The 26,706-nt window shown below is 43.6% G+C and overlaps 2 protein-coding genes across 7 annotated transcripts in view; one reads left to right on the top strand and one right to left on the bottom strand.

Annotated features, from left to right (window-relative positions):
* The first annotated feature begins 5,175 nt into the window (after positions 1-5,175).
* Positions 5,176-26,706, top strand: part of LOC124298676 (tensin-1) — a 99,340-nt gene continuing 77,809 nt past the window's right edge. For 2 of the 4 annotated variants that reach the window (XM_046751001.1, XM_046750999.1), the window contains exon 1: positions 5,177-7,044. In XM_046751001.1, coding sequence (XP_046606957.1) covers positions 6,952-7,044 — 93 coding nt within the window. In that variant the 5' untranslated portion in view covers positions 5,177-6,951. Of the gene's footprint in view, positions 7,045-26,706 lie in introns of all 4 variants that reach the window. The other 2 variants (XM_046750998.1, XM_046751009.1) reach the window with 2 other exon arrangements.
* Positions 22,856-25,544, bottom strand: LOC124298677 (putative sodium-dependent multivitamin transporter). Of its 3 annotated transcripts, none has more exons than XM_046751010.1 (7): positions 25,203-25,544; positions 24,991-25,116; positions 24,669-24,890; positions 24,245-24,588; positions 24,040-24,159; positions 23,294-23,962; positions 22,856-23,189 (listed from the first exon to the last, which is right to left on the bottom strand). In XM_046751010.1, exons 1-7 carry the CDS (start codon positions 25,203-25,205, stop codon positions 22,910-22,912), a joined length of 1,764 nt encoding a protein of 587 aa, XP_046606966.1. In that variant the 5' UTR covers positions 25,206-25,544; the 3' UTR covers positions 22,856-22,909. The 3 variants fall into 3 exon arrangements, with proteins under 3 accessions (XP_046606966.1, XP_046606967.1, XP_046606968.1); XM_046751011.1 differs by having other exon boundaries at positions 24,991-25,111; XM_046751012.1 differs by lacking the exon at positions 25,203-25,544 and having other exon boundaries at positions 24,669-24,913; positions 24,991-25,107.

The following is a 26,706-nucleotide window of genomic DNA, read 5'->3' as shown; positions in this document are numbered from 1 at the left end:
TCGGAACGTCAGAATCTATATCTCTAATCTTAGAAACGTAATATCGTATACAATCGTCGGCTCCTTCTTTCTACAATATTACACAATTTTTCAAACATTCCGCAATCTCGAGTTGTGCTTCACGAATTTACACGTATATTTCTCCGTCGTATTTATTCGTAATATTTACGAAAGTCTATGGCTCGTGCAGCGTTGCTATGGAAAGAAAACCGTAAGTAACCGTAAGGTTTATAAAATCAAACACACGTCCCGATGGTCTGACATGGAAGTTATACGCGTCGAGCATGGAAGCCGCTATACGCGAGACAGTAATTGTCAATGAGGTCAGTTTCCGGCCTGTTCAAAAGGCGCATCGCGAAATAAATGTCATCATCTGAAACGGCCGCGTCGCTCGTTCGCCACGCCATATATAATACGCGTACAACGATAATCCGCGTGTATCGCGCACCCCTCAATTTACTCATCGTTTCCGGATGCCTGACTCCCGAGTAAAAATACGACAAGGCGTAACACGTAATGGCCGAATTATGTTCATCGGCGAACAGAGAAAGAAGAATAAATGAACAAAAATGGCTAGAAATCTTTCGCAGTATTCAATTGGCTAATCGTAAGGGTACAAATGTAGCAAAATCAGCAAATACAAGGGTCACGTTATCAAATTTTCACAAACGCAAAAATCTGAAATTCGAATTACAGAAAAGTCAAAATCGAATCAGTAGAATCTTTCTAAATTTTTAACCCCACTTTTTGACCTTATTCCGTCCCTCTGAACGCGAACTCTCAGTATCACAATACGATTCCAGTCTCCCTGTATACGAAATGATTCCGTCTTCTTGTCTTAATCGACTTTCCTTAATTTTCGGGTACGGAAATTACCTGGATAAAATGAGATTCCCGATGAGATTCAGAGAGAGAGAGAGAAAAAGAGACGCGTTACACCCGCGAAAATCGCGCCTCTTTCTCATCGCGTTCGTATCAGCCCATTCATTTCTCCTCGGCCTCGCGATCGCACGTAATAATACAGCCGTGACAGGATCCATTGTGTTTATAATTCAAAATTTAATGGTATTCATCGGACCCAGCCACGGGCAAAGAAGATTACATATAGCGTCGACGCGTTCTCCGCGATTCTCTTAATCAGTATTCAATCAGCCCTCGATGATCCTCACCGGCGTTTCATCTCGGCGCGTAGGTACAACCTCGCTGTTCCACACCTGGTTACATTATTTCTCAGGCCGCCTTCCAGCCTCCTCCTCCTCGTTCTTCTTCTCTCCGATATAATTGATGTGCGGAAAGGGGTTGCGCCTGCACGCGGCCTTTTCTCTTAATAGGTAATTCTGATCGCGCGCATCCGGTCGCTCTGGTGTTACACGGGGTCATCAGGCATGCAGAATCACGTCGGCAATCCGAAGGCGAGGGAGTGACTGTGAGGGAGAGAGAGAGATAGAGAGAGAGAGAGAGAGAGAGAGAGAGAAAGTTAGGGAGTTGGCTGGCTGCTGCATGCGCTTACGGATTTACAGTTAGTCTAGGAATTGTCACGTGCCTAGATAGAATTTTACACGTCGGGAAGGGATATGCCGCGAGTGCACGACCCGACGTTTCATTCCGCATCGAAAACGATCGTCCGTAAACGAATCCCGTCCAGCTATATGCGATATCACTCCACGCGTGTCATATCTATTTTCAACCTACTCCAACCTCCCCCCGCCCCTCACAGTGACTCGAAGACAGCAGCACGTGCCGCTTTTATTTCTTCACTGTCCCGCCACGGACTGCGGTTATCGCATACAAGGAACGGCTCGCTAAGAATAAGACGAAAGCTCAATTTCAGACAGCTTTCGTCAGACGCGAAGGACTTTAATTCCTCGGGAATCCTTGGGAAAAATAACTTGTAGACATATCTCTAATCGGAAAGTAAACATTTTTTTAGTCAGCAAAATGATTTCAGTTTATGAGCTCATAAAAAAATAATCTACAGTTATACCAATAGTAAGATACGGTGATGGAATAATGATGACAAGCGTTGCGTAACGAAAAATCGGTATTACAGACTCACTGGAACAAAAAAAATTTGCAAAGTTCTTATCGGTGTAGCATGTGGTTTTTCGAATGTATAATTTTCATGCTGGAAGTGCTTTTCAGAATGCAGCAATGACCAATTTTGAATTTGTTTTACTGCAGCGAAGGAGTTTATTAAAACTAGCAGAATTTGAGCAATTTCTCTATCGATGAAAGTCGATTTTGTCGGGTGATTTAATCCTAGAGACATCGTTTCCAGTCTATTAAGAAATCTTGCATTATAGGTAGGTCGATTTCACTCGCGGAATTACTCATCGAACAATTGTTTCAATATTCCTTACATAAACGGAACTCTCAACTATTACCGTAATGCGAAAATAAATAAGTTCGCATTTCTAACGTCTCCTGCAGTTATTTATTCGTGAATTCGTACAACGCAATCAAAAAAGGAAAGATTAACGTATCCTAGAAGCAGAGCCCAGCTTGAGAAAACAATTACATTTGGTTTTTCCAACATACTGGCTCAAGCTGCACTACACTAGGAGAAAAGCTCGTTCCTCTCTTCGTCCTGCACAGCAATAACAATGATATAATAACAACGGCAACCCCAGTAGGTGCAAATGATCTCCTTGGTCTTCGAGCCGAAAAAGAAGGTCGAGTGACGCGTCTTCTGCCCCTTGCAGCGGAAGGATCTAGCGGTCCTTTGAGTAGACGATACTTGAGAGGCGGCGAAATGGGGTAGGTTTAAGTGTTTCTTGAAACGGTTGTTATTGTACAAGCAGCAGCAGAGTCCGACATCGGTGGCGCGTGCCGAAATTTTTGCACCTGGACTTCCGGCGGAGCTTCGAACATCTGCCGACTTCCTTCGACGCGGGGGATTTTACGCTCCTCGTATCGAAACTCGTGTGGGTGTTCCGTACATGGGTATGTGTGAAAAATAATTGACGTGGCGTAGAAACGAAACTTACTCGCTGCGGTATAACAGATGAAGTAGAAGAAATCGGTGCGTGAATTTTTACAACGAAAATATAAAGTTCACAGGTGGAGAGTTGCGCGTGAAATGCATCATTTTGTCCAATGATTTCTGTAATAATTTACATTTCAGACTTCGTGACTGCATTTTTCGTCGAAGAAAAATGGGACGAGTCACGTGCTCGTGAATCGAATGAATACTTTCGATTTTTCTGTTGATTTCTACCAATCGTATGATTTCCATTGATATCCAATGCTACTCCTCGTTTTCGGGCGTTCTGGGGGAGAGTTTCATGAGTAATTTTCTGATCGGATAGAATCGTTATGAATCACCTAAAATCCTGAGAAATCAGTGGGAATCTCTTGACAAACTGAAAATCAGCGAAAGGATATAATACGATGGAAGTCAACGGAATAATAGCGAATTAAAACCGTCCAGCATTATTACCACAAGACATTTCAGTGATTTCCTTGATTTCGAAGGCTTGCCACGTGACTTCTTCGGCGCTATCATCTGATTTCAATCAATTCTTACCGATTTCCAATTTCGACGCGTATCTCGTCCGATTTCTCGTTATTCCAAAGAACATTTCAATTCCACAGACTAGGATTTTAATTTCAAACCGTTAAGTTTACGACTTCGTCGAGTGAAAAGACGAATATTTGATCGATTATATCGTAAAATATTTAACTGACGTCGAAGACATTCACACGCACGCAGGTAATCGTCGCACATTGAGATAGCAGACAGTTATCCTCACGGGGTAACATTAACAGAATGAAATTTTTTCTCTCAGTGCACAATGTCAGCGACTATCATTACGTTCGCTACTATCAGCGACGTTGGCTATTCAACATATTAGAATCGCGGAGCGAAGAACCCGCGGTGCAATGAACAGCGGTTAGTCAGTCATTCAGTCAGTCGGTTTATCCACGGTTGAAGATTTGAAAAAGAATTGAGACTAAAAAATGAGTAACTAGTGCATAGCGGAACGGCGGTGGCGCCGAGACTTGAGATGTGTGACGGTGCAAGGAGAGAGACGACGGAGTTGCTACCGCCTCGTTTTTCTCCTCCCTGCGTGCATATACTTTTGTTCCCTCATCTTTCTCCGTCTCGATCGTCTCCCCCGCATCTCTGCCTCATTCTCGCATTTCTTTGTACTCCGGACTGCCTCCGCACGTCTTCGCATTTACGCTATATTTTATCTCTCTTTTTCCACCTTCGTTCGGCCCTTGTCACACGGTCAAACAATCGCTCGAATATAACGCGTCTGGGTTATCAATTCCCGGACGTTAAAATTTTGACGATATCGCTAAACGACAAAGTATTCCGCGATAGTGGGTTCCGCGTTCGATAAACTTCCTCGTTGCGATTCTGCGTCTACGTAGCGAATTCTAATTCAGCATCACTTTTCCCCATCGTCCGAAGAACCAGAAACTATCGTAGCGAAATTTTATCAACCGAAGTTTCGAGAGGAAAGAGTTGCGTTTGGAGTATTCGTTTCCTTCTTTCGTCACAGTTCTCAGACGAGGTGACCTTCTCAGTTTATTTATCATTAGAAGACACTTCGCTAATTGTCTCAGCTTCTAAGATTGTCCCATTTACCTTAGCCTCTCCTCTTTACTGCGACAATCGGTGTGTCAATAGGGTAGATACATATGTACCGTGCAAACTGCCAAGGAAAAGTGAGCCTACAGCGAGCTTGACCCAATTTCAAATTCTCCCCGATTTTTCGTCTCTATACGAGCTTTTTCGAGACAACCCATTAGCTGTGAACTGTTTCGTCAAAACTCTTCCATTCCCAATACACGCAAAGTTTTACCCCTAAGAAAACGAAATTTAAAATCAAACGCAAAGCGGACGTCGTATCTGGCTAGAAGAGAGATGCTATCGCGAATACTCGTATCGAGTATCGAGATCAGATCGTGCAGGGTTCATGGAGAGGGGGGGAGCTTCGCCTCCGCAGCTGAGCACGCGGCGCTCTTAATTAGTAGTAAAAGTGGAAAATAAAGGGTTCGGAGAGAAAGAGGGGCGTCCCAGCCCTTCGGGAAAATTCTGAACGCCTTGCGGTCCCTTGCCGTGTGGCATGTGCTGCCCGGCAGATCGTTCTTCGGCTGGCTAGGCTTCGGTTCGAGGAGCTTGTTCTCCGTTCTGTCAGTCGTTGGCTAGCCGCGCACCAAGCCGGTCGCAAAGAGCTTTGCGTTCGTCATGATCCATCCAGCTTATTTGCTTGAAGAAAAGTTTTAGTTACTAATCATTTTTACATGAGCTACGAGTCGCTTAGCCTAGATCATTAGACGCGTTAATTGCACCGCATTTTATCGGCTGACGTGTAGATTGTAAAATTAATATTTTAAAATTGTATCGTAATCCTCGCTTTGTTATCCACGTGGACAATTTTATACCGCACACATTCGGCATATCGGAATTAATTCACAGCCGTAACGTTATTCCTATTAGTGACGTTTTATATGCATCGAAAAATATTCAAACATATTAAGACGAGGAAGAAAAAACGAAAGAAAGAAATAGATGAACCGGCTGCAGCAGTGATTCCTTGTGTGCTTACCATTAAATGTTGATGCTTAAACACGTTTTCCTAACGAGGACGGAGGTCCCGACGATTAATTGTGTAAAACTATACTCGCCCAAATGAGTCGATTAATTACTTTCTAATAAGGATCGTTAGTACTTCGATCGTCCCTGTACTATTATTAGCGTGTATACATATAATAAAAATATCGTTTCTTATTTCTAAATTACCAAAAATTAAGTTACTAAATTTACTAATTTCAACTCCGTATTGACATTAGGTAAAAATCCAGTCAGTTAAACGTCTTCCTCCGATATACGTTATGATAAAAGCTGACGATGTATAGGAAAGTTGCATTTTAATTAAAATAGTTACCGTATCGGGAGCAAAGTCACGTCGTGAATCGTGATAATGAATTATCAGCTGCAAGTGGAGTCGTAAATAATGGTAGGAAAAAGTGAACCAACGAAACGGTTTCGTTTTAATTAACTCAAAGACTCGGACTGTTCACGAGTGTATAACACAAGCTTAGCACGAGTGAAAAACTCCATCGATCAGCTTGTATCAAAGAAAAAATTTCCACCCGAGTGCACCACGGTGAGGAAGAAATTAGTCCGCGCGTTTCATCCACCTTCACCCTTTAATCCTTTTCGTTTATACTCTGAATACATCGCCTTGACGATAAGACTGACCCAGTCATATTACCGAGCCTCCATTGCCGCTGTAAACAGTCATTAAAATTGCTAATAGACGGTGCAGCACCGATTACAGAAGCAAATTGATCGAAACTTCCGGGGCGTCGTATAAACCAATCGAAGTAATCGACTGGACTAGAAGATTAGGTCGAATATCGTACATCGTGCAGAAGTGACAATAAAGGAAAAGACGAATATCGGAAGTTGGTGAAAATCGAGAGGAAAATCGGAATAACAATAAAGGAAAGGGAAAAATTTGTACGGCAAAACGGAGGGGAAGAAGGGAGAAACGTTTGAAAGGGATTTCTTCGGAGGAGTGATATTTCAGAGAGGGATAGAATAAAGGGGAGAAAATCCTTCCAGGAATCGTCCGAGGGTGGTACGGCGGTCGTGTAGTGTTAAGGGTCTGCGGCACGACAGAATTTCGAAAAAAGAAGGACTGGGAAAAAAGGAGGGAAGAACATTAAAAGGAAACAGAAGACCGAACATCAACCCTACAAAGGGATTTCCGCGCGCAACAAGTCATCATGGTTATCCACTTGGGCGGTTTTTATCGAGCCAAAACACTACCCTAGGGGTTCCAAAGGGTGCGATAAAAGTCCGACAAACTATCCATGCGCCGCGGTCACGTTTCTTCGTCGGGGAAAATACACAAGGACGAGGAATCGAGGTAAAAAAAGGAGCCAAGCAGCAATTGAAACAAGAAGAAGAACACCGTAAACACACTCGACATGCCGTGGATAAAGTGCCTCGGTGGACGAGGCAGTAAAACAAGGCGTGGAAAGCCTCTGACCGTCAGTCAGCCCATTCATCTTATTGTAAAGGTAAAAACTTTCACGCAAATTTCAGTTGCTTCTGCCCTCTTTTAACATTTTGATTTATTTTTCCGTCCGGTCAAACTCTTCTTCACTCTCCTCTGTCCGTCGTAAGGTATGAATATATTTCTACGCTGTGAACGTAACGTTACCCGTTGATGATGAAATCGTATCAGGAGATAAAAAAGGGAAAAAAAATTATATACATGTATATATAAGCGCCCGCGCTGAGAGATTTTGTGGTATGTGTTGTATATAACACAGAAAAGAGTCTCGCTAGGAATCTCACGCGGTCCTTTCTTTCACCATCGTTTTACGTATGGTAAAAAAGATAAGGAATCTCCGATCGACCGTAATTTTTATCACAGACCTCTAGGAGCAACAAAAGAATTGCAACAACAGCGACAACATCAAGAAATACGTAGCAGTGAACCCCGATAACTTTAAAAAAAAAAAAATAATATTTAATTTCTCCGAACGAAGGTGTAATTATTTGTCTCTTCTCTCGTTATAATTCAATATTGAAATTGTTGGTTTGATATCCTGGAGGATGAGATGAAATTAAAGCCGCTAACTTATTATTTGCGTCTGTGTTAACTCAGCGGGTGACCGCAGCTGGCATAAATACATCCATACGTACATTTGATACGCGCTCATGTCCGATGACATTATATCTGCTTGGCGTGTAATGACATAAATTTTACCACACCGTGCGCGTCCCTCTCTCATCTCCCTATTTACAATTGAATATACACGAAATTATTTGGTTACAAACCACTTGATTCTAGTTGACTTGCTTATTAATCGTCGTAACAAGGTCTGGCTCTCCGGAGAACCAAGCACATATATATCGTCGCATTATATTTATACGCCCATGCGGCGCACCACAGCGTTCTGGCCCAGTAGGGCCTTAGGACCCCCAGCTCATACACGAACTCTGTTATTACAACCGAATGAATACACACGCGCGCATTCGTTACGTGCTCTGCATGGGCCGCGTTCAAAGGTGTGTTCGTGTAAATCCGAACGATTCTCTCCATGCGAGATTTACCTTTACATACCCATATTAATATGCAATACCAGGAAACAACGGTTGACTCGCGCTTAACGTACCCGCTCCTCACATCGGAGTTCATCGTAATCAATACCGCATTCCGTAACGCTTCCAGCTTTATTAGATTACAATCTTTATTTGGAACGATTATACACGCTTACGGTGCGAGTAATAGGTTTTTAATTTTGTTCGGAGTGTGTATTATGTAAATCGGGAGAAGGTCACGTGAAAGATTCGACGATAAAGACGATGAACAGCAGTTGATTTATACCACTGTATAGTCCAGATTTTATTACAAACATTTTTCTTTGCTTTTGCCAGCGCGGAATCATTTTTTTTTTTGCAAATATCAAACCGTCGTTTAGAACTTTTTTTTCTCGCTTTGTCTTATCATCGGAGTTTACCTTCAGTTCTTGCCGGCTGAAAGGGAACGGAGTTGTTTGAATTCAGAAATTTTTGGAAAACCCTTAAGCGAGGGTCACTCGCAGTCACGTTCCCACGAGTCGCGTTCCTCCGTTCACGGTTTTCAACCTAGCTTAGCTCTCTTAAGAAATGACCACGACAAACATTGTCGGAATTTAGAAAGAAGCTTGCCTCTTGTTAGGACATGGATTTCTTGCTCGTTCGATCGTCGCTTCCTCAGTCCGGCGAATGAGGTGGAGAATAAAAAAGGAGGATAATATTCAACGAAATATTAATCATAGATAATTTCAATCGGACATTGCTTTAACCACAGTGATAATTTCGGCGCTATAAATTATGTCGAAAATGAGTATTGAGCCTTGTACCTGCGGGTATCACTTTACGAATAATAATACGTATAATATACAGCTCCAGAAAATAATCGAGGACATAACAACAAAGATAAAAGCGTCTTTGACTTATTCAGAGAGGTTACACTACACAGCGCCTTGAGTCGATTAGTTTTTATATGTTCACTGCATAAACAAATGCAGCAAGTATAAATACACTATGTGTATTACGTAAGCTGCACTTCGATATCTCTCGCCTATCGTTAATTATGGACTTGCAGTTGACGCGTGTTGTACAAAGATCGTAACTCTCACCGCGTGGGAGTTAGTCCGGGGAAAAAAAAAAGGAATAAAAGAAAACAAGGCTAGGAAAAGAAAATGGGACTGAAGCGATGAAAAAAAGGGGGGGGGGAGAAACGACGTTGAAAACGATGCGAGGCTCGTATCGATGGCCTGCGAAGTGCAGGAAGCGAACGAATAGTAGACGACTTACCTATGAATATGCACCTTAAAAAACTATGCAAGCCAAGTTGCAAGCCTGACAATAGCTCGACTCGCGACGTAGAGAACGGGGTTTTCTTAATTTTTTTTCGTTTTCCTGTTTCTTTTTTCGCCATAAATTATTTTCTAGAAGCGCGTACCGAAGGGGAGAAATAAGTTGGAAGAAGAAATTTCGGAATAAATTCTGGAAAACTATTTAACGCGAGTCGGTGCGTATAACGAATTTACGGATGCCGAGCCAATTTAGGGTATGAGATGTAATTAGGAGGAGGAATTTTTTCCATCGTACGGGAATCCAGAAGCTAGACGTTATTTTCAACTCGCTTCTATCTCGTTATCCGATTTCAGACTGGAGGTAATATTGAAGATTGCAGAGAATTCGACTGTGTGATAGGTAGGCTTGCATGCTACACGCATCGAGAACGTGGCCAATTTATTTGTGATTACTCTTTCCGGGGTTCTTGGATATTTTTAAACTATAGTTTATGCACACAAGCCATGCTCCGATGATGCAGGATAAACAGTCCATTACACAGACAACACGCCCTCAACGTAAACTCGGAGTTAAATTCCAACTTCTGGAATGCGGTTTAAGAATAGGTACGGTATAAGCCAACTTCTATCTGAATATGTTGTGTGCCCAAGTCCCATAAATAGCCAAGAGCAATACCTAAACTTATGATCTATGCACTTTCACGAAAATTAAAGATGTCCAAATCAAGGTTCGTACGCTTTTTGGAGACCGAAATGCGCTGACTTTTCCAGGTGTTCCAGCCTGAAAATAAAATTTTTTTCAGTAACCTTTCAAGAAATATGCCGCTGATTAACGACAATGTTTTTGCTTATTAATACTAATACCTTCAATATTACCTAGTAATTAATTTACTGTCCGACTACTAATTTACAAACAACAGCCAGCTATTTTCAGTAAGAAAAAAAAAGGAAGGAGGTTTGATATCAAGTAATGTACGTATAAGAACGAGTTTATTTCTTCAAGAAACTTAAAATTCCAGTCTTATTTTCGAAATTTCCTGACGTTTCCCTGAATTTTTCCTGCTGTAAGAAATTCCCTGAATTTTCCCGGTTTTCCAGGATTTCCCTGTGCGTACGAACCCTGCAAATAATGGTCCAGAGATAGATGCGTTGATTATAACTTGAGTAGGAAAAAAAAATTCCACTGCACTAGCAGAATTTACATAAATCGCTTTCGGCACATTTCAAACCAACGGTTCATTTTATCTGCTTTATATTACCGCAGTGACGATATGATAACGAAGCGTCTAATTGTGAAAAGAAACCACACCTATCCGGAATGATATAATGGTGTGATTAAAGGACCCCGCAGGAACCCTTATCGAAACTGGCTTTCAGTGAAACTCTTTGAAACCACCTGATTCCAGTAGCCTATTGCCACTATGCCCCAAAAACTCAGGTTTTCAAGATATACATCGTTGAAGTGTACTCTTTTGTGCCTGATAACCAGCATGTAAAAGACAACATTCAGCCCTTCTTTATGTCATCGGCGAGTCTGTGAAGGCGGGTGCGTGTCTCTGCCAGGTTGTCTGTCACTGTGTGTGAGAGTGAGGGAGTGAATCTGTGTGTGTATGTGTGCGTGTGTGCGTGTATGTGTCAGTGCGCGCTCGGATGTTAATACGTACAACAGAGCCAGCATGTATGATACAACATTGAGAACTTCTCTACGTAGTGTGTATACCTCTATGGTTAGAGGCAAATCCAGGATTTGTCTTATATGCACATTCATAGGTTTCAAAAAGCATAGCCTTGCCGTCTGCATTAGCGTGTCGCAATGTGCACCGCGAGGAGGTTGCAAGAACGGACTTTTACATGCTGGTTATCAGGCACAAAATAGTACACTTTAACGATGTATATCTTGAAAACCTGAGTTTTTGGGGCATGTGCCTTCAGGCACTTTTGATCTACTGGCAATAGGCTACTGGAATCAGGTGGTTTCAAAGAGTTTCACTGAAAGCCAGTTTCCATAAGAGTTCCTGCGGGTTCCTTTGGTAAAAACACTGTTCGTGAAGTCGCTTTGTAATGTTATTCACAGTTATTCACCGTTCTTTTACATCGACTTCCGGTCAAGATCGGATAAAAGAAAGTTACCGCGTCTCTTTGTTTGCCGATCCCCCCTCGCAGAGCCTTTTACGGTACCGTTCATGTTGTTTCGACTAACAGAAGCTGTACAAAACAGGAGGAACCGGCCCAATTTTACATTCGATGAAAATTGACCCGAATTTCAATCAAATGTTTGGAACGTCTTTGAAATATTGGAAGAATTTAACGAGACCTATGAAACGATGAATAAATGAGAAACTGAACGCTGAAGGTTGAATCATTTCAAGTGAAGCTATGTGAGAGTGCTCGATTCTTTGGCCATAGTTTCGCAGTAGTTACAATTGTATTGATCGATCGTATGAAAGTTGTGTTTCAAGTATCATTTGAGGAAAGGATTTAAATAATATAAAATGAATAGTAACCGCGCAATCGGTTCGAATGTATAAAGAACGAGAATGGAAGACGATACGTGCGAGTAAACTGAGAAAAGAGGTAATTTACTCGGATTTTCGAAGTCTTGCTATATCTGATCAATCCAAATAAACTTCAACGGTGTATCACCTTGACCAGGAATACCATTCCGTTCTTGTTTCTCTATTTTTCTTAGAGAAAGGGAGGATAAAAAGTGAGGGCAAGAGTGAAGTAAATAGAGAAATGGATGCGAGGTGAAGAAGGAGAAAAAAAAATGAAATGAGAAAATAAAATAAATGGTGACCGGGTAAGAGGAGATAGTCAAGGATGCTGCGCTGGAGTATAGCCATAAGGTATATTGTAAGGTACGCAAGCACAGGCATGCGGTTATAGACTATAGACTAGTATAGACTATGGATAGGAAACACGTGGGCGATCATTGAAAAGATTTCAAGCAGACCTACCAATCCTACAACCTGTTTGCTACGGACTGCACCGGTGAATGTGGTTAATTACGATATGAGTAGGTGGGCCATCGGTGTCTTATTTTTTCACTCGGAGATCCCCGATACTTATGAATTATGGCAGGAGGTGCTCTCCTGACGAGATGGTTTCATCCTCGCGTTCCCATTGCTCACTCATCCCTCGGGAATCATTTGTCTCAATCTCGATCGTGAGAATTCACATTCTCTCCACCCCTTTGACGAAGGAACGTCTTGTTTCCTGGATCAGAAATGGAAGGCAATTACCTGCTTCGCTGACAGAAATTGGCAGGTCAGTTTTTAAAATCCAGCGATTAATTTACGGATTGAACGCAAAATTCTGTTCATAATGTGTATTGTAGCATCGCCATCCGGCAAGGCGACACGGTGTGAAAGATTGAGAGACATTTAATTGAGTGGCTCTTAAATCGGAGAAGGACTAGTGGACTTAGCGGAGGTTTTTGTGTGGGATTGAAAATGGTGTTTCGTCCAAATCCGTTTGAATGGATTCTTATCTTACGTCACGATCTCAGTATGTTATATACGTATACGTATACGTATAGCATTGCAGGCACGTTTTAATCAGAGAACTTTGAGAGCTCGTAAATTAAACAAGGGATTAGAAAAGGGGGTTGTTTCGGTTGACTGGCGCGTTAATTGTTATCGAAAAGAATGAACCAGCTGCGGGCTGTCACTAGGTAATTTAAATTCCGTTGTCTTGGGTCGGCGTGTCTGCTGCGGAAGACCGAGATCAGATCAAACTCGATAAGCCGCACGAATCTCAACGGCCTGCACGGTGTCCACTTCTTACGGCATTGAACATACACGCGCATCTACGTGCGTGAAAAATCCATTCCGCTTGCTTAACACGATACGTATACGCGATATTTTTTTGCGGATCGAATCGATCTACAAGTGATTCGATGGTGCGCACGAACGATTTGAAAATTGCGGTATTTGCGACTTGTTTTCACAGTTGTCGCTAACGAGCTGCGATCGAGTTGAATTTATATCTGCGAATAATAAATCCTCGTTGATGCCTATTTCGATGCAGATGCGTACATGTACATATGACACAGACGACGGTACATTAAATTAACGGTCGTGGTTAATGGCGAGGAGAACACCCACGCGGCATCGGCATATGCTCGCCTTGAATTATGCTTATTCTCTGTTGGACCGATCTTTACTTATATTCATTTTGTTGCGACAACTCGAGACAATCGAGTACTTGCAGGTCTGCAGATATTGGCCTTTCCAATTTCTATTTTCAGAAAACATATCGCAGTTATAATTGGACGATGATAAACTTTCCTCTCTCGGATCTAATATTCCGCGAAGCCGGTGATAAAGCGAACGTTCATCCTGATGCAGATGCCGCGATTGTCTGGACTCCGAATTCCACAACGACCGTAGCATGCGGGCGTACAAGCTGCGTGCAGCGTGCACTGTACTTGAGTACGGTGCATTCTAACGTACCGATGCAGAGTGAAATATGCGCATAAGCAGAGCAATACCGGCCGGAGAGAGAACCCTGACATCTGGTTTTTGGCCCATATTCTGGCCACCGGGTTTCTCGTCGTTCCATTTAGCTGTTATCTGACTTGAAACTCGGGTTGGGGTACGTAGCGAGGCACTCGAACCGACCTCGAACCTGTTCAAAAACCCCGAGGGTGTTACTTTAGGGAAATTGATATAATTTCACGTTTACATACCGAAGTGAAAATCGTTGGATTTATTGTTATTCGAAAACTCGACCAGCCCGTAATCTGCCTGAGGAAAAGTGGATCGTCATTTGTCTGTGGAAGAAGACTCTTGTTCCCGTTTACGTGCGGATCAAACCTCGGCCGAGGTTGAAGCGTGATAATCGAGACGTCCCCCCCTGGCAATTCTTGTCCCTATTTTACGACCCTCGGCTCGAATCGACGCGACGGCTAATATCCGCCCCGGGTTCGTTATCCCCCTCTTCACCCTCCCCGGCTGCAGCTCCTGCAGGAGCAGCGTCCCCTCGCTGTTCGTCTTCTTCCTCTTTGCTTTCCCATCACCGCTGTTCGTCACCCCCGTTTTGTCACCGCACATGAGCGCTATGCGTTCAAGCTAATGAGAGAATAATCGGATGCGACTGATCGGCGCAATGCGCAATCACAGTTTTGGATGGGCGCTTCGAGCCACCCGCGGATGCAAGAAAAATAATCACGTTCAACGGTGACGAGGAAACGCGCGACTCGAGGGGATAAATTGAGGCGAGGAAGGGTGGAAGTCCCAGGAGATGACGGGATGTTTTTCGACGGAAATCGGTCCGCGCGGTCGCGTCGAGGCTGCGCGATACGTTTAAAATTCATGCAGACAGTTAACCGATCTCGGACGAACAACAGACCCGGCCGAAGAGATAACGCCGGACTTCGTGTTAATCAATTTTAAAATAGAACGTAATATTGCTACGAAAGATTCGAGGAACCGTTCCAAGTCTGAGCCGCGGCCCTCGACCCAATCCTAATCAAGAGCTGAAAGTCGAGAGTCGAGAGCCTAGAGTTTTGACGAGTGCCGGACGAGGTGTACCAAGTTAAATACGTGCGTAATTGGGTACGAATAAAAATCCATATCAAATGTCGCACCGGCTTTTACGAAAGTGTTGAATTCTTTCCAAATTTTTCCAAATCTTTCCAAATCTTTCCAAATCTTTCCGGCCTCCCGCGGCTGCTGCGAAGTATAATAACGGATAAAACGTCCGAGTGTTATATCTTACGCTTCTCCTTATTTCCTTCTCCATTTCAATTCTCATTCTCAGACATGATCACCGCCCGCTCAGACGGATTTAGGTAATCTTGGAATCATCGGCCTCGCCAGACCCGCATAATACTAGTCATTTGTTAATCCCCATAAATAATCCTCAATCGCGAGCGATATACATTCCGGACCCTCATGTGAATTCTTTTATATTATTCCCGGTTAAGCTTACGTCAAGAATTATATTAACTACAGGTTTGCGTTTATAATCGGAAGGAGAAACGGAGCCAGTTTTTTAATTTCAAAAATGTCAACCGCGTCCGTGTCATTGCTATTATTATTATTATTATTTCAAGTTCAGGATTATACTTTGTTCGTTCCAAGGGCGGCTACTTTTGAACCACTTTTGAAGAAATGACATTCGAGATCCTTCCGAGTAGGTCCAGCAGAAAGAAAAAATTACTACCTAGACTCGCATCTTTTGTTCGCCACATGTTGGGATAAACTTTCATGATCAAAGGTCAAAATTTTTCCGCAATAAGCTGGCTCGTGATTTTTCGGTCAAGTATTTGTACGCATCGATACAGCAATTCATCCTGATTGATGTGCAGGAACGAGTGTTTTTATTTCGACCCGAGTTATTTCGTTTCCTGCCCTGTTACCAATCGACAGCACGAAGAGTGATGAGAAGAGAAACAACCTCCGCTAAAGAAAGTGGCAACGGAAGCCGAAGTTTCGACTCAGACACCCGAAAATGAAAGATGACGCCAGCCATTTCTTGCCCCAGCAGTGGCGAGGGTTAGAGCTCGCACCCCCTTGAGAATGCTGCGTGTTGAATCGAGTCTTTCACATTTGACGAATTAAGATTTTCACGCGCCTTTGACAGGGACCGGTTAAATAAGAGGCCTGTATACCTTCGTCCCCCGACGTGTACATAAATTAAGGAATTGTATCGGCTCGAAAAGGTTCTCATGAGTCTACGAGTTTCTTTTAAAGGGCCAAGAAACGTGCGTCGACAAAGCGATGCAACATTAGCGAGCACCCGAGATTCGAAGCGCTAAGTGTGTGTAATATTATGCAGATAGGCAAACGTGCGGTGCGGGATCCTATTTATCCTGTCTGAGAAACGATTTTCTTCTTCTCCATTTATATTTTTCTTCTTTTTCTTCTTCTTCTCCTCCTTCTCCCCATCCCGCTTCGAGACGGGAACTACGAGGTCTTGGCGCTAAACGCACCTTGCACGATCCGACCTGCTCTAATCTAGGCTCTTTTCGAGGACTGCCTCACGGTGCACATAATTTAAGTGTAGGGCAGGCACGTCGAAGGCGTTCCGAACGGCCCGGGCCATACTGAATTAATGCTCCTGGCTGCAGCTTCGTACCTGCATGCTCTGCACCGCGATTGACACGCCGGCTGAGTGCAAGGGACAATAAACCGATTCGTATCATGACGCCCAGCGTTACTAGGAATAGAACACCCGTTTGATTGTCCCTTTATATACGACAGATATGTCTAGGACTTCTCAGATCCACCGAGCCACTAACCGTTCCACTCTGGTAAACCGGCCGCGGCCTCGTCGATGAACGGAAAAGAAGAGATAAAAGAGAAGGAGAAAAAAAAAAAATACAGGAACAAAAATTGTCCGGATCAAGCCGAGCGTTCGGGCGCGAAATTTTGGAAGAGTTTAATATATTCCGAGCGTGGCTACTACTTGTGGTTGTTACTTTCAAAGTTCTCCGGAGGGTAATAAGTTCGGGATTTTCTTGTAATAATAATTCTTTCGCTATGGGGCTTGCTTCTCTTCTTCGAACTTTGGACCCCACGTGGTTTTAATACGAGAACCTTGTCAACCGAACAATGCGCTTCGTTTAGGACTGCCCGGGGTTTTGAAAGAAGAGGGAAACACCGGCGTGATGAAGAGGATTATTTTGGCGGGCTCGTTTTCGGGGAAACGGTCGAGCTTAAAAGAGTTTTTGATCTGCGGGCGAATTTCCGGCAGTCGATTAGACGACGGTGGCGAAGCTTGGAATCGCCCCTTTAACTCGCTATCTCGTCAAGGTCTTCTGCGTTGTTTCAGAGAAGAACGCGCATCGGGAGCGCAAGGTGATATCGTTTTTGGAACCGAAGCTACGCGGGCCATTAGATTTATCTGGAGTCCGTACGATGTCGGGATGTTTTACGAGGCGGAAATATCTCAGGCCGTGTTCACTGGTCGGGGTGGTTTATAGTGCCTACGGAACCGGTTCCACTGCAGTTGGACCCGAGACACGACAACGTAACGCAACATCGATCAGCTAACCGTAAGTGTGGGGCCAGCTTAAAGTCGGAAAGCCCTGCTCCTCGTGCGGCCCACCCACAACTGCGTTTTACATAATCGGTCACTCTCCGCTCGATTTGGGTCTGAAAAGAGCGCGTACATCCCATGGCCAAAAAATGGCCGGTTCTCCGGGCGTAACCTTTTTTTTTCGAAGTCTTCGGGGTAGGTGAATACCAGCTTCTCGTTTTTCTGCCACTCCTGTATCTCCCCAGTTCTTGCGATTCACCTTTTCACCGAAGAAACAAAATCGGCACGTTTCTCTACCTCGGTGTTTACGGAACGGAGGGAATCGGCCGCGCTCAAGTTTGTCCAGACTAATTTGTGACGGGATATTTCCGACTAGCCTGCCGGACACTTGAGATATTCTCACGGTATATGACGTCGACTTTACGGCCTTTTGCTTCGGCTCGAGCAAGGTGAGAATCCCCAAACTTAATATCTTTCTTAACCCCACACCCTTGCTTCGCCTCTTAACGATATCTCAAGTTACTCCGATGTACCTGCAAGGTGTCCGACGCCTCGCGCGGGACCAACTCTTCGGTATAACGTTTCGGTTTACAACAGGACATGATTTTTGGTTTTCGTTTTGTTCGTGTTTTCTTGTTCCTTCCATGTCTGTTCTCACCCCCTTTTAAATCCTCTTTTGTTTCTCGCTGTAAATTTCGCGCAAAATCGATTGGATCTGCAGTGTGGAAAGTAAGTTTTTTTTAAATTACACGATTCGTTGGTTGAAAACCATTTTTCACCAAACGTTCGATGAATATTATCCTACTTTTCCAGTACATTTACTCGCCTGAAACTTAAAAAAAAAAAACATCCGATAGGGGAGCTTTGATTTGTTCGGAATGAACTATGGACGTTATAGCGGCGTCACATAATCGACTAATCACCCTGACTAATCAATGGGCCTAAAAGGGATTCTTGGCGTTCGTCCTTTTCTCTCGCTGTATTTCCATCTTTCTCTCATTTCTTGCTAGTACTCGCAGTCCATATTATATAGAGGCGCGCCCCCGCTGGCGCCGCTTTGAAGAAAGCCGTCCTGCGTTACGCTGTCCTTTTCTTTCGCTATTGCTCTCTCTTTCTCTCCTGCTATGCCGCTCAGAGGTCGGCAGCCATGCGGAAGTCAAATTTTCTGATCGTACGGTGATAAATCTTCTCCTTAATTTGCAACTATACAACCTGCACCGTTCGATCCTCGCCGTTCCTCCTCGATTGCAATTGAGTCGCTTATCCATGCAGAATATATTATGCGTGTGCGATGGTTTCACGATCGGCAGCGAAGAGTTTAACGAATATTGAAAATTCCATCACGAAGTAATGATCTTGTTTTTATTTACAAATCGTGGAGGATTTTTTAAACTCGGTATTTTGTGCAGCCCGCGTCAGTCGATGATTGCGTAATTATGTGACGACGGAAGAAATTACCTAGCGTTATTTCTACGGCGCTATAATAAATCCTGTCGATATTTTTCGGGCGTGTAAATATTAAAACCTTTCTCGAAAATAATAATTAACTTTGTACGTGCGTACAAGGGAAAGCTGTGATGGCAACAAGGGGAGAAAAAGTTGTAAACTCAAATGAAGGAACAAGTGAAGAGTAATTTCTTTGCAGAGAATATCTCTTTGTTACGTATTTATCTGTTACATTGACTCTTCAATGGCGATGATATTCCAACGACTGAAAGTATCACTAAATACAGAAGGAGAGAAAACAGATGATGCATCTACGTATATGTATAAGTTTATTTAAATCGAATAATTTTCTATTACATTATGAGATAACCGATTAGAGCATATAAAATAATGCGAGATTAAAAAAAACTGTGCACTCGATCAAAAAGCCAATATTAATGTATTCAATTAATAACAGAAATGAGTCGACCGTGATTATTCTGATTGCGAGGGGGCCTTAAATTATACTCTTCACGGACTGACCGAGATAAAAGGACTCCTGGGGCGCGAAGGCGTCCCAAAGCACTTCGTGGGCGGTGATGACGAAGTCCGGCTTGTTTTGACCCGAGTCACTCACTCGGCGATCAAACCCAGTCGAGTCACGGAAATGGTTCTCGATCAATTGAGATGTGAAAATGACTCAGAATCGAATATCTTAATATTATTAACCCGGGGTACGGATCGTATCGAGTTGATAATCTCTCGAAGAAATGTTTATACAGCTGTACGACCATTGTCTCTCGTTTGAACACGTTTAAGCGACAACTTTGTGAAAAAAGATGTTTCCGATTCATTCGCAATGATTTTTTTAATAATTTTTTCAACGTGGCATGAAATTATATCAGGAATGGTCAGTTTAACTGTCATCAAAGTCGTAGCTAATTTGAAAAAATTTTTATAGCGAAAAATATTCGTTTTATTCCGCTTTTATACGCGTAACCAGAGCGGTGTCAGAGGGATGAAACTACACGGTAAGAAATTTTAAAGTCAAATTGTACCACCAGGTATTCAGTGAGTTTTCCCCGCCTCCCTGCTCCAGTACACTCGAATCCACTCTTTGGCGTTTCTATACGTCGGTGACAAACGATCGCAGGTGAACGAGATGTTCCAGGATTGAGACGTACTCGGAGCATGATGGAACGAGTGTGGAGGAACGAGAAATCAGAGAGAGTGGCAGATCCATCGAGTGAGAAAAACCATTACTGAAAATACGTCGAGACCGATATGGGAATAAATAATTAAAACTGTTCCAAGTAGCACACAATGTTTGCTTAGGTCCTTTGAAATAACAGAACCCACGTAACGATCCAACCGCTAATGCTATATCGATGCGGGAAACAGCTGCTGTTCTTAAATCGATTCACCAGTTGAACATCTGTCGCCATTTTGCAACGATTTTCTCCCCCAAGAGTTGCGTGTTGCTCTATGCGTACATGCGTATTCGTATTGTACACATTGTTGACCATCGGATAGATTCGTTACCAGATACGGCGGTCTCGTTGTCGCGGGATTAGCTGAAAGCATATTGGGCAACTCAATTCCGGAAAGCCACATGTCGAGGCACCCGGTTTGACGGGACTGTAGAGAGCACTAAAGGTGAAAAATTGAATGGGATGATTCTGTGCTTCTGAAAGCTGTCGTATATTTAATTGAGAACCGTGAATACGGTGGGCGGACGAAATAAAAGCTGTTTGGAAATAGGAAACCTTATACTCGGAACGTGAAGAGGCCGGCTGGACTGGCAGTATGTGGTCGGTGGTCAACGCCTCATTCATGAGCGAGGCGTCTTCCTGCTTGGGAAGCCCTTCTGGCAGAGCATCGCGATTTAACCCATTCCCTGATCGGAGCCAAGATTTCTGCTTACGTTTGCTCCTCGACTGCCGTAACTGGAATTTTTATTTTCAGACTATGCAGCATCCCTCGGAGTTTAGCATATTATGTCCAATCGTTTCCTGCGTTCACCACTTCACCCGAAGGCTGATCAAAGCAGAAAGCAAAGTACCTGAACATCTCTTATCGAGAATGACCTGCTCAATTTTTGTTTTCACCTCGACGCAGTTCTCACAATAAACTTCTATCATTTTGTTTGAAAAGCCACGAGCTTTCGCGACTCTCCTGTCTTCACCCAGAGGATCTGGTTTAATCCATCAGCTTACGGTGTTGAAGTCACAAATATTTATGCTCGCTTGTCATTCGGGCGGGAATATCATCCCCCTACAGCGGGAACACCCCACGGGAGAAAAAACATATGGGAATGCCCCTCCGTTGCGGCAGGTTATTTTTTTAAAGGCGCAAAACTAACAGCAACTTGATCCTTTTCAGGAGAGTGTTAATCATTTTACCAGGCACTGCACAAGCTTTGCTCTGCGAGCATGCAAGACCAGCCACGGTGGAAGGAGGCCTGTTCAAACATCGTACCGACCCGATATTAAGCTAAGAATACATCAAGCCTCGGCACACCCAAGCCCTTCATTCTCATGGGGAATACGAAGTACAATGTCTCGACAAATGTTCCTAATCGTGGAAAGACGGGCTTTTACCACACCGTTCGGAAATCGATGGGGCGATTAACCACAAAGAAAGGCAGAGCGATGTTTAAACACATTCCTTTTCTTACCTTGACAGTTTTCTGAATGATTATTGCTGGCTGTTGATACGGCGCATCTGACAAGACGCATTCACAGATCGAATAAATTATGGGAGAGAATGAATTATGGGAAAATAAAACAGGATGTAATCTCGTAAAGGCTGGGCGTTGATTCTTTGTGATATTTATACAGTGAACGTCAATCGATTTACAATGTATGTTTTTTGTAAATTGCCGATCATCTTTCTTTAAAGATCCAAGACGAGGACGAAGTGTGTCAGTGAATATTAATGCAACACGGCGCCACTTCGTGTCAATTTATTACGATCTGAGAGTCGAGAATCAACTGCTGTCGTTTTTTCCCCTGGTTTCCTTCCACTCGCCACTGTCGCATCTGCGGGCTACCAAAGGTGTCAAGAGGTCTGGCTGAGGCTTCAGACAAGCCTCTTTCCTCACCAGACGTAACAGGTTCCTCGCCACACGATCGCTACGAGACAGGTCCGTATAGATACGTCCAAGCCAAGTATCGGAGTGGTCTGTGGCGGTCGAAGGTAGAGTTTCATTGATTTTACAATTTCCATGACTCAACCGTCGCGTTGTATCAGGTACCCCAATTTCAAACTAACAAATTCTTTTCGGAAAGTTGTGACAACCGTAGACTTTTATGGACTAATCGAAGCGAAGAAGTAAATGAGACGGGAGTTCAACGAGCGAAACATAGACGTTTGACTTGTGGTTACGGAGGCAGCCGTGGTTGGTGTTTCGTTACAGCCACTGCACTGGTAGCGACGATTGCAAGTCCAGTTGCGAATGGTCTCGCATGACCAAAGACTGTTCAGATCAGGATAGCCAGACTCGCCACGGTCCATGACGAATCTTTTCTACTGTGAAGACTGTCGGAAGATCTCCAAAGTGCTGAGTAATGGTACCACTGCCGTCCTGCAATTGAACAATTATTATACACCTTCGACAAACCGTGCGATGTTTCTCTCGGTATGAGCGTCAAAATCTACCGATCATCCAGACTCTGTAGATTCTCGATGAAAAACTCTTTCGACAAAACTTGCAGTACTACGCGCCTAGAAAACAAAAATTTCCGTCATGGAAACAGTTTGTCAAACTCCGCGTAGTAAAAGCATTATTAGGCGTTTTTGTTTAAAAATTATTGCAAAGTCATTAACGTTCGGCCAATGACACTCCCTAACAAGACCCGATATTTATAGAATCCTGAATTTTTAGAGCAGTAAAAATTAATCGGAAGTTTGATAGAGTCTGTAGCCGATTGTGTTATCTATGATACTAATTCATCTAATTGCGTTAACAGCCGATGCCACTTGTGAAGATTAAAAGCCAGACAGTGAGATCTAAAGATGAATTACGACAGGAGAATCGAGGATTTTCTTTGACAAACTCCTGGATTGTTTATTTCTTCCCGTATAAGATCGATTGAAAATAGCAAAGTCAGTTTCTTCAGATATTTATCAATCATATTTACAATTTTTACATTCGTGTTGATTAGCCTACGTGAGCTAGCTCATTATCAGATTTTTGCGTCTGCAGCGTGAATATTTGACTGTTTGTTGTTTTGGTCACGTCGACGCGCCTTCGCCTTATTCTCTTGGCCACCAGGGGCGTGAAGAGGTCCGGATTCAGCTCGGGCAAATGTTTCTTCCTGACTAGATGTACCAAACTGCTCACCGCTAGGCCCACAACGACAGAGACTACGAGTCCCAGCGGTGCGTACCACATGTACGAAATCCGGTAGAGATAAAAGGAAGACGAATCCCCGACGGCTCTGTAAACAATGGATGACCAAGGTTGTTACCAGTTCGATTCTTACAGAAATTAATTTTGATTCAACGAACGGACTATCGGAATAATAAAGAAGCGAAGACTCACACTTGTCTCACGGTCGACAAACTCACTGTCGTCACATTCGCGCTGCAGCCACTGGTGGACATTGCCAACGCGACTTTGGCAGGTCTGGGCTGGCCGAATGCGGTCCAGCACATCAAAGCAAGGCTGATTACAGTCCCGACAACAGACCCTATTTCTTCCGCAGACTCGAAGAACATTCCAAGCGTGAAAATGCCCAGCAACGGGCCACCGATTGCCCCAGTAATGCTGAGCGATGCCTGGATCAAGCTACCCATATTTTTGGCAATATAAGCCACCGCGAGACACAGAAGACCGATGACAACTGCGAATATCTTCCCCACCAGGGTTCCGTGTTTCTCCGGGAACTGGGATCCCAGCTTTACGTACGTCGGCTTGACGTAGTCCTCCAGGGCAACCGCGGCCAGGGAGTTCAACATCGCAGATACGGTACTGAGACCAGCGCTGAATATTCCAGCAATGAAGAGACCAGCCAAACCGGGAATGTGGCCCATCGTCTTCATCACGAAGTAGGGCATCAGCATGTCACTCGCGGAAATCTGCCCCGCGGTCAGAGGGTCGCAGTCGGCGAAGTAGGCATACATCGCGAGGCCCGAGAAGGAGGTTAGCACTCCCAAGAGGGTAAGGAACGGCCAGTTACCCCACATGGCCATTTTTGCCGCGCTCAGAGTCCTGGAATAAAATCGATTTTGAACGTCTCGTCGACAGGTTTGAATTACGCGATCGGCGGTAAGAATTAGCTCTCTTACTTGACGGTCAACAGCCGTTGAACTTGAACCTGGTTTACTCCGTACAGAGTCAAGAAAGTGCAGAAGCCTCCGATGGTCAAGCTCCACCAAGTGTGCCGCATCGTTGGATCCGGGGAAATGCTGTAATTTTTGTTTTGAAGTTCGCGATTATCATCAGTGATTTGCAACGTGCGATAGAAACTCTAATATCAAAGTCTGAACTCACTTGTCGATCTCTATACGCTCACCGTCGAGAGCCTTCTGCCAGATCCCAGCGATACCACCTTCCACGTTTATCGCGCCGAATATGATGATCATTATTACTGCGACGAACATCAAAATACCCTGAAACACGTCGGTGATCAGAACCGCCTTGATGCCTCCGACCGTCGAGTAGAAGGTACAGATGATACCGATGAGGAGGACGCTGATGTCACCCGGAAGTCCAGTCGTTGCCTCCAACGCCAAAGCCGGGGCATAGAGAACGACGCCGGTGTAGAGGAGCAGCTGCAGAGAGTTTGCAATGCTGGCAAGGAGTCTTGCACCGACGCCGAACCTCATTTCCAGGTACTGCAACGTAGAGTATAATGCAATTCAATCTGATGGACGCGCGAGGGGCGAGGAATACGTCCCAAAAGCGAAATCCTCACCTCGTAGGCGCTCATTGTTTGCAGCTTGAAGAATACCGGAAGGTAAAGATAGAGGGACGCCGGGGTGCCCAGGGTGTATCCTACGTAAAGTGCAATGATCTGTGTGCCGTACATGTAGTTCTCAGAACTGATTCCCAGCAACGTGATTGCTGACATAAAGGACACCATCAGTGCCAGAGAGAGTGGAGCGATGCTCATCGATCGATTCGCCGAGAAATATTCCTTTCAAAAAATCGTGAGGGTTGCTCAAGAGAAACGATTACACGCATCGGCACGGTGAAAGTTCGCTACAAGCAATAATGATAACAACGAAAATACCAACCTCCGTAGTTTTTTGACGTCCGCCTGTAAACCTGTAGTAAATTCCGATGCTCGCGCTGATCGCCAGCATGACGCCAATGACCACGTAGTCGGCCCATCCCAGGGTGGCAATGTCCTCGGCACTGGACTTGAAAAGGGTGAAATCTCGTCAAGTTTGCTGGGTGATGTGAAACGAAAATACCCAAGTCGGTGCGGAGCGGAATAGGTACTCACCATTTTTGTGAAATTGAATTTTCAGCACGTCAACTGTATTCCAGCATCGTGCACTTGCCTATCTGTTGCTAGCGATGAACCGCTATCAGAATGATACTGATGTGACTGCTGTATTAGTTGCTGCTTCGAATATTTTTATTCCCTCTTTTATCTCAAGTCAAGTAGAGCTTAGAAACCACGTGGGATTAGAGGGTATCAAGTAATACTATATTACGAATCAGGTCACTCGTCGGAATATATGTTACACGTATAGAGAGATTTACTCAATTCGTAGCACAACTTGTGCGTCCGCAAATGATCCACGGGCAACTGTCTTGACGCCTCTTTATGTTTCTATAGATGTTGAAACAAATGGATCGAATCCCCACTTTAGCTTGCGTGTGCTTGGTTTCACCTTGAGCTGGTAAGATTATTGTCGTCGTACGGAAAGTAACGGCGGCCTACCGATGGCTTTATCACAGTAAACGAACGACTGGGAATTCGAATTTAGTATTTATGTTGATGATTACATGCAAAGAGAAATCTACAGTTTTGTAATACTAAGATATCTGTGAACCGACCAGTTAAAGTTATCGTTGTAGATCATTATTACCCCGTCTGAGATGGTAGGAACGTGGCTGGAGGGGGGGAATACTTATTCGTAAGAAAGTGAGCTCGACAAAATGTCCAACCAGTTTTCAATTTGGCACATGCGAAGCCTGGTGACATAGTTTCGTTGGTTCCATGAGGGTTTGCCTCCAACTTATTAAGGCCAGAAAGTTTCTATCTTGGCGTTACTTTTATTTAAACATAACATTCCACCATTCGACTCACAAATTTCTAGCATTTGTATCTACGTTGTTTAAAATCGCATCAGACTTTTCGGTTCTTATATCCCAAATGATCGAATCCGTAAATTGTTACTAATAATTATGTATCGAATTCTCAGACATTGGTATGTATTATATAATTCATTACACCCTTCTATACAGGCTGGTCCTGCAATGTTATTCGCTGCAGGATGACCGAGAAAGACGTTCTTGCTATTCAAAATTTTAACATGTAATATTCTTTTTTAAGAATTACGATTTGGAATGAAAATATCTATTCTCATTAGTTTTTATACCCTCACTGACCGTGTCTGCACAACTTAATATAATTATTACATTTGTTGTTATCGATGTCTCGCAGGAAAATATATACGAGCTTATCAAAATAACCGATACATCGACCTAGTTATGAAAGTTGACGAGTCTTGAATGTTGTAAGCGATTTGCCATACAGCATTATTCACGTTCAAAAAGTATGCGATTCCACTTACGAATATTATCAGTGAGACAAACTTATAACAAAATATTTTTTAGACGTCAGTGAGGATATATTTTCTGTATTACAAACTTCTTAGATTCTGTATCTCGTTGATCCTGCTCAATACTAAAATACGAAAAATATTATGTAGCTAACCAGGTAGAACAATTCTATGCAACATCGAAACTCACTCAATGTCAAATTCTTTCCAACTCAC

This window comes from Neodiprion virginianus, chromosome 2, assembly GCF_021901495.1.
Source record: "Neodiprion virginianus isolate iyNeoVirg1 chromosome 2, iyNeoVirg1.1, whole genome shotgun sequence".
NCBI lineage: Eukaryota > Metazoa > Arthropoda > Insecta > Hymenoptera > Diprionidae > Neodiprion > Neodiprion virginianus.
The sequence above is the reverse complement of the archived record's forward strand: the minus strand, read 5'-3'. Positions and strand labels throughout refer to the sequence as shown.